The 19,314-nt window shown below is 37.8% G+C and overlaps 1 protein-coding gene across 6 annotated transcripts; it reads right to left on the bottom strand.

The window, feature by feature from the left end:
• Positions 1-10,635: 10,635 nt before the first annotated feature.
• ABHD13 (abhydrolase domain containing 13) lies at positions 10,636-19,235 on the bottom strand. Of its 6 annotated transcripts, none has more exons than XM_050899282.1 (4): positions 19,202-19,235; positions 17,391-17,426; positions 16,498-16,708; positions 10,636-12,458 (listed from the first exon to the last, which is right to left on the bottom strand). In XM_050899282.1, exon 4 carries the CDS (start codon positions 12,421-12,423, stop codon positions 11,410-11,412), a length of 1,014 nt encoding a protein of 337 aa, XP_050755239.1. In that variant the 5' UTR covers positions 12,424-12,458; positions 16,498-16,708; positions 17,391-17,426; positions 19,202-19,235; the 3' UTR covers positions 10,636-11,409. The 6 variants fall into 6 exon arrangements, with proteins under 6 accessions (XP_050755239.1, XP_050755233.1, XP_050755246.1 ...); XM_050899276.1 differs by lacking the exon at positions 19,202-19,235 and adding an exon at positions 18,115-18,157; XM_050899289.1 differs by lacking the exon at positions 16,498-16,708 and having other exon boundaries at positions 19,202-19,229.
• Between the last annotated feature and the right edge of the window lie 79 nt (positions 19,236-19,314).

Here is a 19,314-nt window from a genome sequence, read left to right as displayed (position 1 = left end):
AGATTCCGTCTCCGTTTAGTTTTCTTCTTTCTGTGCTGCATTTTGGAAATGAATACTTTCTCATGAGCTGCTTGCTCAATCTACCTTCCTCCTTTCACTTTCAACTATTTATTTATGTGGCAGCTTGCTATTACCGTTTCCCATTATCTTTAAATTTAGGCACAGCCAGTACCACTGGTAGTTTAGAGCCTTATCTAGAAGTGCAGAAACAATGTAAAGTTTCCTAGCAGCATATCATCCAGTGCTACTTAAAAGACATACACATACGACAATGTGTGTGCCTCTGTGTGTGTGTGTAGGTATATAGATGTACTCTGTATGTACGTTATATCAGGTATATGAATATATATATATTCATATCTAAAGTGTCTATATGCCTACAGAGGGGACAACCTATTCAAACAAAAATTTTTGTGGTTTCCTAAACACAATAGTGAAAAATAGTCCCAGGTATGAGTAACAAATTACGGGTCTCTCAACTGTATGAAGTTGCAGATTCTGCAGTTCAGTTCATCATACTAAGTTGAAAAGGGATGGCTTTTTATTAAACTTATCTAATAAATACAGTTTCTCTGTATTTATACAGAATTCAAGGACCGGGATTAATGCAAAAGGGGACACAGAGAAGCGGGGAGAGGAAACTTGGGGCGGGGGGAACTAGAAGGGGTGAAAACTAGAGGATGGGAAAGAATAAGAGAGGGGGAAATAAGAACAAGGGGGGGAAAGGGCAGAGGGGTATAGAAGCTATAAAAAAACTCAAAACTTTAAACATGCATGCCTCAGTTTTTCAGGTGAATCATGAGTGTCTGGCTTAAGCTCATCTTTTTAAGGTTTTACTAGTCCTTTGATCTTAAAACCCTGCATTAGGAATTCCCTTCATCTCTGCAGCAGCAAGGCTACCTAAATATCCCAAACACCTTCATATGCTTTTTGTATTGTCTTCTCACACAACATTAAAGTTTTACTCCTTTGTTAAAAGTTTCAGTGGTCTGGGACAGAAAAAAAGATCAAAAAGCATCACAATGAGGGCTAAAATCAACAGGTCAACCCCCCCACTGGAATCTAAATTTTTTTACCATGTAAGTAAACTTTTTCTTTGCAAGAGAGAGAACTTTTATAGGTCTGTCTGAATACTGTGCAATGAATCCTGATGGCAACACCCATCAGAGTAGTTCAAATCAAGTTGATTCTGTTGGGAAGGAGAAGGAAGAAGGAGCAACAATAGAGTAACAACTTCCGTAGCCTCTCCCCCTTCTATTTCTTAAGACTATGAGAAATTGAAGGTTATTATAAGCTTTATCATCTTCCGTTGTGATGCAAGCTACTCTTTTCCTTACTTTGCCAGCTCTAGCAACCACCCAATGTCCTGCACAGACAAATAATTCTTTTCCTAAATGCAGAGGAAAAAAATATCATACCATGTATCTTAACATGCCCCTAGAAGGCATGTACATGCTGTGAGAAATGATACAGAAATCAGGGCAGGGTGGAATAAGAGCAGAATACCATACCGTTTCTGTACCTATTTTCAAGGCTAAGTTAAGGTGTAAATGGGGCTGCATTTTGAAGGAAATTTAAGATGAATTAAGACAGGTTTTTTGGAACAGAATAAGCAATTATTAGAACTAAGCAGACATGCCTTGAAGTATCACTAGACATCAGAACATTACCAGCCTAGTACTGACGGTGTTCCAAAAATGAAATAATATGACAGTTGGAAAAGAAGTGATATTTAAGAAAATGAAACCAAGTGAGAGAATGAAAGTTATAACTAGCCATCCAGGAATACTGAGAAACTATTGGCCGATGAGGTCTCTGCGGTCATTAACATATAAGAAAATAACAGACAGGTATATAATTAGCATCAGTCTAGTCGCTTCTAGAGAAAATAGGCTGTTCCCAGCCTCCACACTTTCTTTAAATGGGGTCATTATTTGGGCTGACAAAATAATTGTGGTGACACAGAGGACTTCTGTAAGACATCTGGTTTTGTCTTGCTTATCATTCTGATAAATGAGAATTTCAAAGGGGAGATGAGGAAAATCAGAACAGCCCACACACAGCAAATTGTTAAATTCAACAGGTATTTCTAGTTGACTATCAAAGGAATCACTCTGTTTGCAACCCTGTGTTGTTCTATAGCTTCATAAGCAGTTAAGTGATTTGAAAGAAAATATAATTTTAGACAACTTTTGTGATGACAAAAAAGTAGCAGAACAATAAATAATGACAGTGAGAGATCAATCATTAAAAACAATTTGAATTGCCTAGAAACACACTTAGTTGAACAACTTCCATTTTAACACAATCAAATGAAGCTGCAATAAATTGCAGACTACTAATTGCATTACAGTAAAAACTCAGAAAAATGACTTAAAAAAAAAAAAACAACCCCAAACAAAAAAACCTATGCTAGTTGCAGAGCCTAGAGCATGGAGTCGGTGCCTCGATGCTTGCCACTATGTCTTGTCATAACATACTGTCCTTATGATTCCTCTTGTTGGCAGAACTGCAAAGTAGTCCTTAACCTGCTTAAAGTAAAGTCAATAAGATTAACACACATGCAGTTTCTTCTGCGTTTTAAACTAAGGTATGACTAAAGAGGACTAAGGAGTGCTCAGATTAGCCTTCCATTGGCAGACATGGGAGAGTGTTGACTCCAGCTGAACATGAGCTCTCAGTGCAACATTCTTGTTGAAACAGAAGTGTAATATTTGGATATATATGCTGGAGCAAAATATTAAGCAAAAATAAGAGGTAGCAGTAATCGTGCTTTTATATCAAAAATACTGTATGCATATAGTTACGACTGCCAAAACTGAACAGTGAAAATGGTTCAGAACAAAAATCCAGAATGAATATAAGAGGCCTAAAGAACTCATCACGGAAAGGGTATTCAGTTTGTGGTTAGCAGCCTGCTTCTACCGGCCAGCTTCCCTGAAAACCCTCTTGCAAACGTTTGTACCATATTAACTGTTTTTGGCTCAAGACACACACGCTATGCTACACATGCATGCAGTAAAACCTTAGGGCACCAAGTGACCACCTCAAGCCCAGTTCAAAGCAGTGTTTTCCAAACTATTTCTAGAAAAGAAAATGCCACTGCATTAAACTGCAGAAACCTAGTCCTGGCCATCTAACTCTGGAAGCAAATAGGAATAAACCCTTATAATAAAGGTATTCTAAAAATATGGTCCTATTTTGCATGCACAGTACAGTAGATCCATGCACACAGAGTGAATCCAACCATTTAGTGCCTCCTTAACCCAAAGGATGAGCTATGTTGAACACTCAGGTGTCAGACCTCTTTAATTTAGCCAGGGAAAACTATTAAGAAATGCCTTGGCTAATCTAAGAATTTTACTTAACCAAGTCTTTTACTTTTGGGAAAAAGAGCAAACTTTTAGGTAAAACTCAAAATAAGAAGGGAAAAAAAAAAAAAGCATTGCCACTGAAGACTCTTAATGGTGAGAATGTTTCATTAGGGGAAATGAATTCCTGAACAAAACCAAGGCTGTTTAAACCTCCCAAAATGTTACAGCAGAAACAAACCCTGTAATTTCTGCAAGCAATTAATTTTTTTTCGTTTCCGTTATGCAGAGTATGAGATTAAATGATCAAGATGGGCCCTGCTAACCTGCAAATTTATAAAACATCATCACTACATCTGTGGGGAACCAAAGCAGAGATAGTAAGCAATCACACAGGAAACTTGTGGTTGAACCAGAAACTAAACTCTTGATTTCCTGAAATCCAGTACTGTACTTTAACCACAAAAGCATCTTCTTTGAGGGGGAGGAAAATCCCATAATGAAGTTTAACGTACAAAAGAGAAGCAGATGATTCGAATATGAAGACTTGGGTAAAAACCCAATTTACTGAAGAAGTGTAAAAGTTTACTTAAAAACAAAGGTTGTATTTTTAAAAGGGAGGTTGTGCAGATGCTGCAACCCAGAGATCCAGGCAAATGTCAATGGCCATACTAAAAGTACGCCTCCAGTGGCAAAGGTCCAACTTCACATACTTTTAAAGTAGCCACAAAATGGAACCGGTCCCTGCGGTTATTACAAAAAGAAAGAGGCCACGATACCTTGCCTTACTACACAAGACCGTGCAGAACAGATAGAGGAGCAAAGAATAAGCAAAGGTTCCATTTTAAACACATTTAATTTCAAATCCTTTCTGAAGATGGACAAAATGGATGGACTATTTTGGAGGAGATGAGAATAAATCCTGTATGACAGTTTCCTGCTATTACAGATACCTGTATTAAGAGTATTCATAGATAGCCCTCTGAAACAGTACACATTCCCTTCAAGGACACTTAATCAGTTCTTTCAGCCATTAACTGCAATTTACACAGTAGCAAAACCAAGTAAGTTCCTGCCTCACATACGGATCGAAAAATCACTCTATTTGTGGATACTGTGCCCCTGTGGCAGTGTATCTTACATCCCATTATCTTAAATTTTAGGAAGCTGTTGAATACCTTGCAAGTAAAGGATGTGTTATACAAACAGTTAAAGCCTTATTTGATATATTACCCTGTTAAAAGGAAAAAAAAAAATCCTACGAGATTTTTCTGAAGCAAAAAAGGTATTCTTTTCTCTCTGCCTCCCAATTTCAAAATTGCCTAGGATAACACAAGTGTCTCTGCACCGTTTAGATATGCCATGCTTGATTTATTCCTTGCCTAAGACTTTATTTCTCTAGACATCTAGACAATTTGGGTCCAAATCTGGCATGCATACTACACAAAGTAAACATACAGCTGACTTGCAGCCATCATTACTTTTTACATGGTTATTGCAGTGCTTTCAAAGAGAATAGGAAATGGCACAGGAAGGAAAAGCAATTATTATAGATGTCTCTCAAAGTATGCAGCAGAACCAACAAGAAATATAAAATAATTTAAAAAACCATATAAAACATAAAAAGAAATCACAGGATTTATATACCACAGCAGCTTAATGCCAGCCTCCTCCCCTTCCCCCCCCCCGCCCCCATGATGTTACAGCAATTCCTTCTTACTGCACAGGGAAAAAGGAGCTCTGTCATACAGCTGTAGCTCACTTCTCTTATAGTCTCACTGGCTTGGCTATCCAGCAACACGGAGTATTGCATTTCTCCACCTCTTCGACACTATGCAACTTGACAGATTTTGCACAGATGGGCTAAAAATGCATTTGTATGGTAGCAAAATAAACAAGGAGCCATGGCCCTTCGTGTGGGAGTGGCCACTCTTCTGCTGCTGCAGTCTGTGGACCTTTAATAGAGGACACAGGACAGGGATCCAAGTATTTTCAAATCATAGCATTATTTCTTCATAGCTGTATCTAATTGCTACACTGTCTCTGAGTCCTCACGGACAGAAAGGGAAGGATTCTCTGCCTGACCTTTCCCTTTAGAATTTTTGTAAATAATTAGCCCACACCAGACGTAAGCATAACGCAAAACAGCTGTAGAACTTCCTTTCTTTCTGTCTTCAAGCAGCAAAATCTGTTCCTTAGTTGCTTGTCAAAACTAGTGGCAACATCTCTCTGAACTTGGTAGGTGAACACACATTTTATGTCAGCAACCTTGCAGTTTTGCATTATTCAGCTCATTGCTTATTAAAGACGCATCTCCAATTATTATGAATGAAACCATGTTCTGTAATACATTAGAACCAGGTCTGCTCTTAAGCTGTATTGCCTTTCAGAGAAAGAAAAATTGCTGTTTTTTCAAGACATAGGAGAGTTATTTGTCCCCACCCAAGCTGAAGCATAACAAATTAATCACATTAAGGTTTTCAAAACATTTCCAGAAAATATTCAGTGTATCCTCCTTATCTACTTACAGAGACAGAACTCTGTAAATTTTACGAAGTCTAAAATGAAGATCATGAATAGGGTCTAAAAAAGGATTTAAAGCTCAGGCACGTTCAATATCTTCAGAGCAAATAATTTTTGTTTTCCCAATGGTTCAGTATTTTCTCAAAACCTTACCTACATATACTTGATCTTTTTAACAGGCAGCAAGTCCCCTGCCTTTCATTTAGGTTTCATTTCTAGCATTTTAGTTTATATGTTCATATGCCCTTATGAATGTTTACTATGATTTAAGCAGTACTTGCAAATTCTGAGAGAAATTCAAATACTGTATTTTACCTTTGTCTATCTGATATGAAGGCCTATACATATCTACTAAGCAAATGAATATAACATCATGAGACATTCCAGAACACAGTTTATGTTCCACTTTGTAGCCCAGCTGCTTATCAATTTTCAAATAAGAAAAAGCAAATGCAAGACTCGTATTCTTCAGAGTAGCACTGCGCAAGTAAGGTTTAGTGACATAGTTCCCAAGACAGCAAACTGCTTTTCATTCAAGAAGGGCAGTATTCACGTGAAGTACCCAAATCTGAGTTGCTCCTTTACTTTCATTGCTTCAAGAATTAGAAATAACCCTTTTTTTCCATTCAAAATTAATAAGTATCTTGAATAAAGTGTCAAAATGTACCACCCACCCCCCTACCCGTGTTTCCTAGGCATTGGTTTAAAATTGAACAAGTCTTGCAGTAATGCAGGAGAGGACACACATTTTGCAACTTTAGAAAAGACAGCAGTAAATCCTTAGTTTCTGGGTATTTCACATTAACCGTGCAGGATGGGAGCAGAGGTGATATAAGCTTAGTTATGCATTTCTCTGTAAGAAAGTAGAAATTGCATCAGCCTGAGTATCCCACTGCAGCTACCTAAATGAACTATAAAGCTGCTAGAGTGGCATTATAGCATTTAAAATTGACACTTAAAATATTACCAGCAACAGGTGGCAAAACTAGTCAGAAACACTTAAAAATACTTCCTAACTGACATACTTAGACCATCTCTCAGTTCCCCAGACAACAGAGAAGTTTTGAAATGCAGAATGTGTTAGAAAGTGATGGAGAGCTACCACATCTCAGGTTTACTTATTAACACTTCCTGAAAGTGAGGATACGTGACAAGGCTTAGAAACAGGTATTTGTAATATAGTTTTTCCCTGCTGTAACAGCTTTCCACAAACACCGCATCTAACAATGCGGCTGTCTATTCCATGTGCTCTGACTTTAGTAAGGAACCGAAAACAATACCTTGAGGTTGATCAGTTACCATGCATACAAAAATACCCCTGTACACATACTGAAGACAGGCCACAAACTAGAACAAGACATTAACAGCACTTTTAATGTATCAATTTATTGCATATGTCAGTACATAAAAATAGAAAAGTGTTTTTTGTAAAATTAATTTTATTGTAAAAACCATACTAGAATGAGAATGTAAAACTTTGCCACAGTTAGCACATATACAGTAACATTTATGCTTTGTCTACAAAACTTAAGAATACTTTAAGACATTTTTAACTATATATTAAAGAAAAATCAAATAAAAAGCTTGCATCACATATTCAATGACTGTTTCTGAATTCAACACACAAGTGTTATTTAGAACTTCAATATACTATCTCTATTTACACTTCCGTGGGGTTCTACTCTAAATTATGCAAGCAGGATAGCATTGTAAATTACTCTTAATGGGATACATCAGGCTGATCCCACTACATGCAAGAGGCACTGATTTTATATTTGGCAGAAGTGCCCCTAGCAAAATCACCTGTCATTAAAAAAAAAAAAAAAATGTACTTCTCAAGAATTGAATTATGAAATACAAATGGAGGTATGTCTGCATCTTTTTGCTAAAAGAAGGGACCATACCTTGGCTCTCAATTCAGCCTTGCATTCTTCACTGTGAACATCCAGCGTGATGCAAATGATTAGCTTAGAGATGCTGATATGCATATTTTGTATAAATAGTTAATCCATCTGCCCTTCAACTGAGAGATTGTCCGTAGCCTACCAAATGTATTTGTGCTCTATTTCTAATTTTACCTGAGAAATGGACATGAGGGCAGCTACACCAGTTAACATTTCTTCAGATGAAAGCATAGCTTATCTCTCTGCAATTCACAGTTCAGAAACAAATATTGGGAATGTAAACTTGGGTTAGCAGGAAGCCTCAAGTATTTCCCATTAATTAAAACCACACACACATGTGCGCACACAAGGTCTTATACTGGATGCTTCCTTACAAGGACTGTACTGCTACAGCTGTTCCAGTTCAACTCCTGACCCCCTCGTTCTTTTCTTTTTTTTTTAAATTAAAAGTTCCTCTTATAAAAGAGACAATTCCTTTAATGAGCACATTTAAACCAAGAGGCTTTGTTACAAACCTGTAAAAATAACTCAACTTCCTCTTCCCAAACTAGAAATTTATATACACAGGACAAATACTTGGGAAACACCTATACACAAACAGAAAACTGTTAAGAGAAAACATATAATAGTATTAAGTGAAATAAATGCAACAGTATCGTAACACACCTTTTGGCAATTTAAAGTTATTACTACTGTGTTGCTCGCAGTTCAGTTTTAGCAGCAGATAACTGTGGGTTTCCATCACACAGACCATAAAATAAAAACAAGTCTTGACTTGCCAGTACAAGTTTCTTCTCCATTCTCCCTCCCTTAAAAGATCGTATGTACAGCAGTGGAACATTTGCATAAAACAATAATTTCCTTCCTGTCTTCTTTCTGTGGATTTCATAGCCAGTGCAATGAAAAACAGCGTGATAACAGACATTCATTCACAAGTGTACACGCCCAACCCATTAAGGGAGAAGTAAAAATGTCCTTATGTGGAAGAAACCACATTAAGTGTAAAGGATGCATATATGACAATTGTGTCTTCTCATACCCAATACTTGCAAAATCAGACAAAGTTTCATCTTTCTGTCCTGCAGACAATATAGTGAAAAGATATGGCTTGATAATCAAAAGCAATGTTTAGATACAGTCCACTTTGGACAGCTCCAGATTGCCATAATCTAATGCCGCACATTTGACTTCGCAACTGTGTGCCCAAATGAGAATACTTCACTTGTACGTCAGTGCCACATAATACTGGGGGTACTTTGGGTTGAGGTTTTTGTTTGTCTTTGATTGGCGGGAAGTGGGGTAAAAAGCCATGTTACTTTAGAAATCGACATTTTCTGGAAAAAACAGTGGTATTTAATGGCAAGTTATGACAACTTCTGAAACAATTATTTACTTTCTCTTCATTCTGTCTCCAACAAGTAATCTATTCTTTTGGCTTTATCAACTTATTTTTAGAAAGGCAGTATTTGCCCACTTATTTTCCTTCTCTCCCTCCACCTTAATTCTAAAGCAATGTGAAGTAGCTGAAACGATCTATGCAAGCAGCTCACAATGTCATTTTAGACTACATCAGGAAAAGGGAATGCTATTAACTCTCTCCTGCTATATAAATACTACCCCCCCAACCAAACTTCACCAATATACCTTCCCCACCCGCCTCCCCCCCCAAAAATACCACCACTGGGAGGCTGAGGAGATAGTTTTGGTTTCACTCAAATTTAAAACTATGCTCTGTCTATAATGATTTTAGGTCTATAGATCCAAAAAGTTCTATAGCGTTTTCAATCAACTCTAAGAAAACCTTAATAATAGTATGACAAAAGATACTTACCAGAGAAAGCAGCAACTTCCAGTATGTATATGTTTATTTAAAAATAAAAATAAAAAAAAAATCACATTTAAGTAAAGATGTATCACCCTATCTATAAATTGCTGACAACTATTACCCATGTGTACCAATAAGACCTGTAATTCCATGTAATAAATTTTAGTAGGCATAACCATTAAGGCACCAGTTCAGGAAAGCAGTTTTATTCAACCAGAAAACTTAAGCACAAGCTTAAAATACCAGTGTCCACCAGGAAACTGGTTTTAAGTGTGTGCTGAGATGCTTTTCTGAATCAGGACAACATGGCAGAAAAGTTTATTTTAAAATTTCAATCTGAAGGGCAATTGTACAGATTGTGTGGAAGATTTTCCACAGTTTGTTCTTCCCATTACAAATATTTTGAAGAGGCAAACTATCAGCTGTAGCAAATGAGAAATTAAACCTGCAGAAGAGATTTAAACAGCCTCACACTCCAATACAGACTGAGCTAACAGAATACAACTTTGATATCACTACCTAGGATAAGGACTCCTAAAAACAAAACAAACAAACAAAAAAGAACCCCAACATTCAGTCAAAATCAAACTCTCTCAAATTGAGAGCTGCTGGCTCTGAAGTGGTGATACTAGCTTCAAAAATCCCAGCAGAGCTAAAGAAAACTCACTTCTGCTGATGCTTAGGCTACTTCCACACGGTACAACAGAACTGTAGGTGACTTTTTGCAAGCAAATGGGTAAAACTTAAAATAAATGTAGTCTCTTTCAGATCAACTAAGCTTAGGTCTACTAAATTTAATGCCCTGCTCATTTTTATTATCCTTACCGTCACAACTGTATATGTTAATCTCTAATCATGTGATCACTGGCAATTATTTGAATTTGGTTTTTTTTGGAGGTATAAACAAAGGGCACAGACATTTAACTACACCAGCCTAGAAAAGTCGGACACAAATACATACTTTTACCTTGTATGACACTCCTTCCTGTCACACCACCCACTCTGCCTTGGGAAATCCCACCTCAAATGCACAAGCAGACTAATACCAACAAATAGTTTGCCTGTACGTTAGTGAGGAGGGCTTGGGGCGGAAGGAGCTTAGATCGCACTGCTCTCTTTTTGAAGGTTACTTCTATTTTCTATGAAGAAATTGCCTGAGCAAAATCCTGAAGCCATGATGTTTAGGCACATACAACTTTCCGGGCACTATTATAATACAAATAGTAAAATGGAAACAGGGAAAGTGTCTTTTCCTCTGCAGCTGCAGTTTGAAATATGTATGTATGCATAACCATAAAACCCAGTAATAACCCAGGATAGTATACCTGCAAGTATACTCTACCATTAATGTTATATTATTTAGCACATTAAAGACTTCCCACCCTGCATAATATAAAATTTCAAGGAATAAAACACTAATCTCATGCATGGCACACTTTAAATAAACTCTAAGAGAAGCAACAAATCATTGTGCTAACCATGACTGCCCAAAAAGCTCACACATACAGCAGTGAATAAAGAGCCTCCCGTTGTTCTAAACTAATACAATCTGTACTACTTTTGTAGCAAGTTCCTTTAATAGCATCCGTTGTACATATCAAACAAATGGAATATATGGACAGAGATACCAAAAAAGTACGAAGAAGACAAAATGGTTCATTTACAATGCTGCAAATGTAAAAGTTATCTGAAACATCTTAATAAAGCATCAGACCTTTCCAAGTTTAATTTCACTCTTTAGGCAAGTACACACATGACATACATTTAAAAATGGACATTCTTTTACCACTTCTTACAAATTAAGGTACAGTGCAGGTACGCCCCCCACCCCAAAGAAGAATATCAATTATATTATTGTTACGTTAGATGATGTTTTCGCCATTTCTTCAGGGGAGTGACTCTTTATTACTTCTTTGATGAACTGTTCAAGTGCAGTGAAATAACCCTGGCACTGCCAAGTGTCATTATGAGTTCCATCAGGAAATATCGCCAATCTCTTAGTCCGAGCTGGGGATAATTCATAAAGTTGCTTCATCATAACTGGTGGAATTAACTGGTCAGACAACCCAGAGATGAAGAGAGAAGGCATTCTGCACTGAGCGATTTTTCTGTAGGACAGAAATTTATTTTTGTAGCACCATAAAGGAAGATATCTCATTGGAAAGAAAGAAAACAAAGTGCTGGCCATGTATGGGATGCTAAGAAAGGTGTTCTCCACCACGATGGCAGAAATCCTATGGGAATTTTCAGAAGCTAAGTGAATAGCTACTGCTCCCCCCAAGGAACGGCCAAAAAGAAAAATTTTTGTTTTATCAAGATCAGACCGAGTCATCACATAGTCTAACACAGCCTCAGAATCTAAGTACAAACCTTCTTCACTTGCTTCTCCTTCACTTTTTCCATACCCTCTATAATCGACAAGAATTAAGTTTACTTTCAGGTTCACCAGCATTAACAAAGCATTTGGCAACCTGTGGCCAATGTTGCCTGCATTCCCATGAAAATAAATGATGGTTGGAGAATACGCTGCATTGTCCCCGGTGTATCTCAGCAGAATAAGATTGAGAAGAACTCCATCTTTGGTTTTGATGAAGATATTTTCATGTGGTATACCAGTAGGCATAGGAACATAAAGGCGTGACGAAGAGGGCTGTTCAGGAAAGTAAAGCAGCACGTCCTGGAATTTATATAATATACCCGCTATTGATACAAATATTAATATAAGTAGTATAATGCCTCCGTACAAGTGAAAAGTTACTATCAAGGGTAAAAGACAAATACGGCAGAGACTCCAAGACCAGGAAGCCAAAGCTAGTAGCCATCTTTTAACAAAGGTCCAAAGCATCCATGACTTTTCCATTGTAGAAGTCAGTGATCTTTTACTCCAAGTAAATCCTGTAAAAAAACCCAAACATATATGTATAAATATAGGGGAAAGAAAAAGGAAGGGATTTAAGCATTCATACTTGCAGAAGATTAATGGCAAGTCAGTACATTAAAGCATAAACATCAAACTTGGTGGCAAACTCCCTTTGAATTTTTGGAAACCATTCAACTCTGTAAAACAAGCAGAAAAGCAATCATAAGGAAAAGGCTTTAGAACTCTTCAAAATCCCATTTACATTATTTCAGCAGGCAAAGTCTATCAGTAGCACTAGAAAATTGGTTGACTGGGACCATAACAACTTATGCTTTCCCTCAGTCTTCCCTACTGACCAACAGAACAACCATACAGACTGTATCACCAGTTTGTCAAAGCTTCTCATATAACTAACTCTAGAATCCAGAGAACACAAACAGAAATAGCCCTTATTTCTAAGTTGCTACTGATTAAGGCCCAGAGAAGCATTCAATCAGCCTATGCACTTCACTCTGCAACCAGTGGAGGCTCACAATGCATACTGGGTCTGCTATCGTTTAGTGGCTGTCTTTCGGAATCTTGATCTACTGTGATTACAGAGCAACATGTAAACTGGTCAGAAGAAAGAGACTCCTCTATAGTAAGATACCACGTTGTAGTTACATTTATGACAGCTGTTTTGCTATATTTGGATTGGTTCTGATTTATAATGATAGTTTTCCACTATCAGATCAGTAATCCATATTAAATCTTTAGCTGAAAGATTGCATCATCACACAAGACCACTGAAAACAGTCAGCTAACTACATTATTCTCTGATCAATGAAAAGCACAACTGCTGAAAAGTCCAAACATGAAAACAGACTCATGACAAAAACATACACGCAGCATAAAATGAGGAGAGTGATGTTAATGATAATGTATTAAATCTTCTTTCCAACCATAAGAGATACTTATGTCTCACAGCATACACAGAATCTCTCACATTATTCACTGCTGGGTTCAAGTGTAATATGGAAATAGGCAAAAACTGCCAAACCTACATGAGAACTACAGTAACTGTTCAGTCGCCACTGAGTTGAATAACCATACCGCCTGGAATTGACAACACAAGCTCACTTGTTTAAGAACACTCCAAGTTATATAGCAGATAATAATTACGGTTTAGACACACTCCATGTTATAACCTCCTAAAATGATGTAGTGCAGTAAGAAGCCGAATGAACTCCAAAGGAGTCTGACATGCAGAGATGCATCCAAGCATTCAATTCACTTGCAGGACCCACACCGAAATAAGCTGTATGGCCTAATACTACTGGAGAGGGCTGCAACTACACCAGCCATCTTGGTAGGATCAAGTGATAAAAGGTGACCTCTGCAGTCACAGCCTTTGCACTCCGCAAATATGATAAGCACTCAATATGACCAGGAAAAACTGCCATCTCTAATTATTTTATGTGACAATTAGATATAAATCAGAAATAAAAATAAATCTGTTACATCTTAAGATTCACATATTAACCAATGTGAAATTAAGCTTTTATATAGCGTATCTACTTCAAATATGTAAAACTGGTGAACTATAAAGTAGTCTACAGAGCAGTTATCCCAACTTTATTCTCTTATATTGTTTATGAGCTCATGTTCAATATCCACATCCAAGTACGCACAAATACTGTCTATATGAAAATTTAATTCTTGTGATCCATTTCTCTAGTAAAGAAGTCACAGTAATTAGGAGACACATAAAGTAGATACTTTAATTTGTAAGAGAACTTCCTAATGAAGTTGACAAACATTTCCTGCATTACATTTCAAGACTATAAGAACACTGATAATGACACAGTAAAAACACTCTCCTTATCCACGCTATTCAAAATTTTGCTGACTTTCTTACAAAATGAAAGAGACTCCAAAAATGCTTTCTCAACAAGACATTCACAAAAGAGTAAGAGACCCGTCATTAAAAACAACTACTAAAACCCAAAGAAGTCATAAAAATCTTACTTAAGGTAATTAAGTTTTGCAGATGGCTATCCCATATACACTAAGAATTGCTATTTGAAGACTGATACTCACAGCTGATTTTATAAGCTATGTTAGTATCATTTGTGCACTGCTTCTATTTTCATTTCAGTAGGATAATATTATCAAAATGCTATACTACTGATATACTGCTGCTGTGTGATTACTTCTGATATATATATAGGTACATATAAAAACTTTGCTACTGGAGTTGCAAAACTAATGCATCCTACAACTGGAACTCAACTTATGGTAGTTAGCAGGAAGGGTAAACTACACAGCCACAAATGTTTCATACTCACCTACATATTTATGTAAAGCTGACTACTCTGCACTAGTGAACAACTACATGACTATTAAAGTTTTCTTCCCAGCTATGTGAAACTTCAGCAGTTCTGTCCATTTCCAGGCTTGAATCAGACCATGTCTCTTACTTCACATCTTACTGCAAGATTTGTTAGCTAGAGAACTAAGATACAAGTTTCTCCTAGGTTCTTCCCTGCCTCCTTCCAATACCGACTGAAAGATCACTAGAAAGGAAAATTATGGTTTCTCAAACAAGCACACAGGCCTAGAAGAGACTCTAAACCAAGTCAATAAAAGCTCATTCTCAATAAAGCTGCAAACCATGCTTTCTATGAACCCCAAAGTAGCAGGCCTTCCAAACATTATCTTGTTTGACCTGAACAGTAGATGATGCAAGCAGAACCAAATTTCCACTTAAAGGACATAAATAAAAAGGGTAAGCTAATATAGTAATTTTCAGTGAGTGATAAGGTGTTCCTCAATACTTTTTGAGGTGTATGAGATTTGAGACTGTTCAACATACTGCAAGACTACACAGAGAGAGAGAAAAAAACCCCACCACCTCTTCTTGGTCTTCATTTCCCATTATTGTTGTGGTGGATGGGAAGTTATAAACCTTTCAAACAGTTTACAATATAACATCTTATGATGCAAAACTCTATGTTGAATTACGAAGAGCACATGTTGTGATTCTCCTGTATCTCTAATTTTTGTGACTAATACGGTGCCAGAACAATCAGGGAAAGGCGGGGGGGGATAGGGAAGGAAAGGGAGAACAATATATTTAGACTTTGATGTCTGAGCTGGTCAACCTGAGAAACAGAGCGGACCCACCACCTGGACAAGCCTGTTTCTCTTTCTAGACAAAACTACTACTGTTCCTAGACTACAAGAACCACTTACGGACTAGCTCTATAACTGCCTGATGTCCCTGTTAAGGCAAGAAGTGTGCACCTCTAAGTCTTCTAAAGGAGAACTTTTTAATCTGTCACCTGCAAATATGACTAGTTAATTTTTTTTTTTAATGGCTGACAGTTTAACAGGATTATCTCAGTTATATTGCCTTCTACTGTTAGATGTATCACAGCTCTACAGATAGATGGCATGAAACATCATCCATGTATTACAGATGGAGACACTGGAACCAAGGGAAGCCAGCAAGCTGGCCAGTGGCAGGCTAGTGGAAGTTTTGTTTCAGCCAGGGAAATAAGGTTTCTCTACAGATGTCCTTTTCAAATCTCCTAGATAAAACATTAACCCCTTGGAAATAATTCTTGCTTCACTAAAACAACCTTGTTTTTTTGAAGGAACATTGTACTGCAGCACTATATATCAAGTAATTGTCATAACTTCGCCAATGACAAGGTTTTCCTATAACAGGAAGTCACATCCCATTTTACAGTATACACAGTAACAGTATTTTATAACAGCCGATTATTTAAACTAAGTTAGAGGCTATGAAAACAAGCATAAGGGAGATTTTCTGGTTTTTTAAACTTGTCATGAGAGTCAATGTCTGTGACAAATATACAGTCATCAAGAGCAGAACCATACAGTTTTATCTGGTAGATGCTTTCCTAGGTAACTCTTATATTAATGGAAATTCCTACATAAGCTGTTCTTGTTCTTAGCTACTCTTATTACTAGAAAATATTTCCTAATACTTAACAGGAAGGGAGACTTAGTAAGTTAAATTCTTTACTTCTAGTTCAATGTTTATTAACCTCCAAATATGTAACCTACCTTCAGTTTCTCCAGACTATATAAACTCAGTTCCTCTGCATTCTCCTCACAGATGATGTTTTCTTAGTCACAAATATGATCAGAGGTCTTTCGTCTAGCATCTATCTGCTTCACATGTCTTCCTGTCCCTCTGATAATGCTGCATTAGAAAGGCTAGCCTTTGTGAATGCTGGTGGCTCCTACAAGTGTTTTTTTTGATGATGCTTGTAAACTTAAGAGACAAGTAGAAGACAATATTGAAATACAAAGTTCTATCGTGGAAACCATTAATACAGAAGAACAGCAATACGGTCCAATTCAACCTAATGAAAGTAAGACTTAGCCAGACTGCTGCTGTGCCTTTGGCCTAAAGGCCAGTAAAGACTAGTTCAGCTTACACAGCCACAGAACTGTATTGCCTCTCAAAACAGAAATGAAATTTGGAAGCAATGAGTTTCAATTTTATGCCACAGGGATATACACATATGTAGATATGCACACACACGTCTGTATCTATACATGTCCACTTCTGAATCCACAGTCCGGGAATTATTGCAGACCTCTATGTTCTATTAGATGAGCTACAAATCCCATAATTAAGTAACTACTGAAAATATAAATCACTCATAACAATAGAAATTCTGAGGAAAAAAATAAAGTCTTTATGATCAAGACATTTTAGTAGTATTCTGCTGTGCCCTAATGCTATTCTTAAATGGTTAATGTCATTATCAACTGAAGATCATAAAAACCCAAGCGCATACTTAAAGTATTTGGGAACAATTTTTCATTCATTTTGAACGGCAGTTGAAATTACTCTTGTCTTTGCCACAAATTCTGTTGCATTTTTTGTCTTTATTTTTAATATTAAAAAGTGCTATTTTCATACACTGATCACATTATAAAACATTTACCTTTGGATGTGATGATTTCCCAGGCTTCATCTCTGCCTGAAAGACAATTCCATTTATGAACTTTGAGTAAAATTGCTTTTGAATTACACACATAATCACTGTTGGTCTTCAGTTACTTGAAAGACAATTAGGAAGAGCTAACAACCAATATCGCTAGAAGTTACATCTGCTTTACTAATGAAACCATGCATATCATGTTCATGCTCCTCCTATCAAGCTCAGCTCTTGTTTGAAACATCTGATAAACTTGAAAACAACATCTTATAGTGAAGTTCAAGCATCATGTCGAAATGTCCTGGACTATACATACAACACACAGTATAAAACATACATAGTGCATAACAACAAAGTTATGATAGACTTACATTACCTCCTTAAAGCTAACTTTTAGTGTATGAGCAGCCTTTAAGTTAATGCCAAGAAGAGCATTCAGGTGTTTAACAGCTGCCTTCTCATTAAAGAGCTTTAAAAAAAACCCCAAACCCTAAAAACTTAGTTTTAACACTCACTGCAATCCTTCAGATTTCACAGTTTCAAAACAAACAAATAAAATGAGGTATTTCTTAAGAACACAGAGAAGTATCTGAAAACGTCTGTTTCTTTCTACTGCACTTCCTTCCCCTACACTCCACCTCCTCCAGACACAGACAAGATTTACATAAGCTTCACATTTACTCATATTTATTCAGAAGACTTCTGTAAGTAGAAATATTAAGTACTCAACTGTAAAAACTTAGTTTCAGAGGGGGAACTAATCTGGAAGAAAACCTACAAGTTTAGTAAGGACAGGAAAAATACACTTTCTTAGTACTAAAATCTTACAGAGACTCTCATTAAAAAAAAAAAAAAAAAAGTTAAAACAGCAAAGTAGCTACTCCTAACCAAGGAAAAAGCAGAGTAAGAACAACTAAGTGTCAGACATTTAAGGGCTCTGGCTTTTAAAATCAGCAAGCCACTTGTCCTACTTATTTCAAACAGCAAACTTCCACAGCTCTGCATCAAGTGGTACACACTCATAAATGAAAGTGTTTTCCCCTTAACTTTTACTATACTTCCCCTCTCGACTGAGAGATCTTACTGAACCTTACAAGCCTGTCTTGAATTATGAAGGTACTGTGTAAAAAAAACAAAACAACAACAAACAAAGAAGAGTTATCATATTAGAACCTTAGCTTTCTACTGAGCATGGGCTCCTAAAACATATTACGTTCCAAGCACGTTAAATTATTTCCATTGTTACCTAAAAGAAACATCCTGCTCAGCCTTTTCAACATATTCACTTGGCATATTAAGCAACGTTAAAGTTATCATCATCTGCCCCATCTTCTACAAGCATCCCCATCTGCAGAAATTGTTCCACATGGCAGCGGAGGCAAACGAAACACTAGAGCACGATCTTGCTGCGAAGATGCAAAAGCTGTCCCAGGGCTTCCCAGGAAGGCACCTGAAGGAACTTTTAACGGCGCTGTCAACGCAGCAGCTCCTCGGGAGAGACGTCCCGAAAGGCCGGCACAGGAGCCGCGCACGCCCACGGGACAGCACCCCGCCCGCCAGCCACCCCCGCCCAGGGAAGAGCCGCGTTTAGTCACGGCGAGACCCCAAACACCAAATCAAAAACAAGCCTGCCGGCCGCCGCCGCCCCCCTCCCCCGCTCCCGCCCGCCCGGCCCCAACGCGCCGCTTTCGCCCCCCGGCTCCCCCTGCCCCTTCGCGGCCTGACGGGGACGGGACGGGACCGGCCCACCACCACCTACGCCTACCCCAGCTCACTCCCGGCGGGGCGGGCCCGGCCCGGGGCGAGGTGAGACCCACCCGCCGCATCCTCCCGCACGGCCGCGGCGGCGCCTGCCGCCGGCGGTGCCTCAGGCCAGCACAGACCCCGACGCGCAACTTCAACCACCGCTCCTTCCGAGACAGGAAGTCAC

The sequence above is a fragment of the Gymnogyps californianus genome, chromosome 1, assembly GCF_018139145.2.
Source record: "Gymnogyps californianus isolate 813 chromosome 1, ASM1813914v2, whole genome shotgun sequence".
In the NCBI taxonomy this organism is placed as follows: domain Eukaryota; kingdom Metazoa; phylum Chordata; class Aves; order Accipitriformes; family Cathartidae; genus Gymnogyps; species Gymnogyps californianus.
The sequence above is the reverse complement of the archived record's forward strand: the minus strand, read 5'-3'. Positions and strand labels throughout refer to the sequence as shown.

Bases quoted from the DNA above. Each gene is read 5' to 3' on its own strand.
- ABHD13 (XM_050899272.1), bottom strand. From the start codon at position 18,664: ATGTTGAAAAGGCTGAGCAGGATGTTTCTTTTAG. The intron at 17,427-18,630 runs GTAACAATGGAA...ATTGTCTTTCAG, and splicing joins GAGCAGGATGTTTCTTTTAG to GCAGAGATGAAGCCTGGGAA. The intron at 12,459-17,390 runs GTAAATGTTTTA...GTTTTTTTACAG, and splicing joins GGAAATCATCACATCCAAAG to GATTTACTTGGAGTAAAAGA.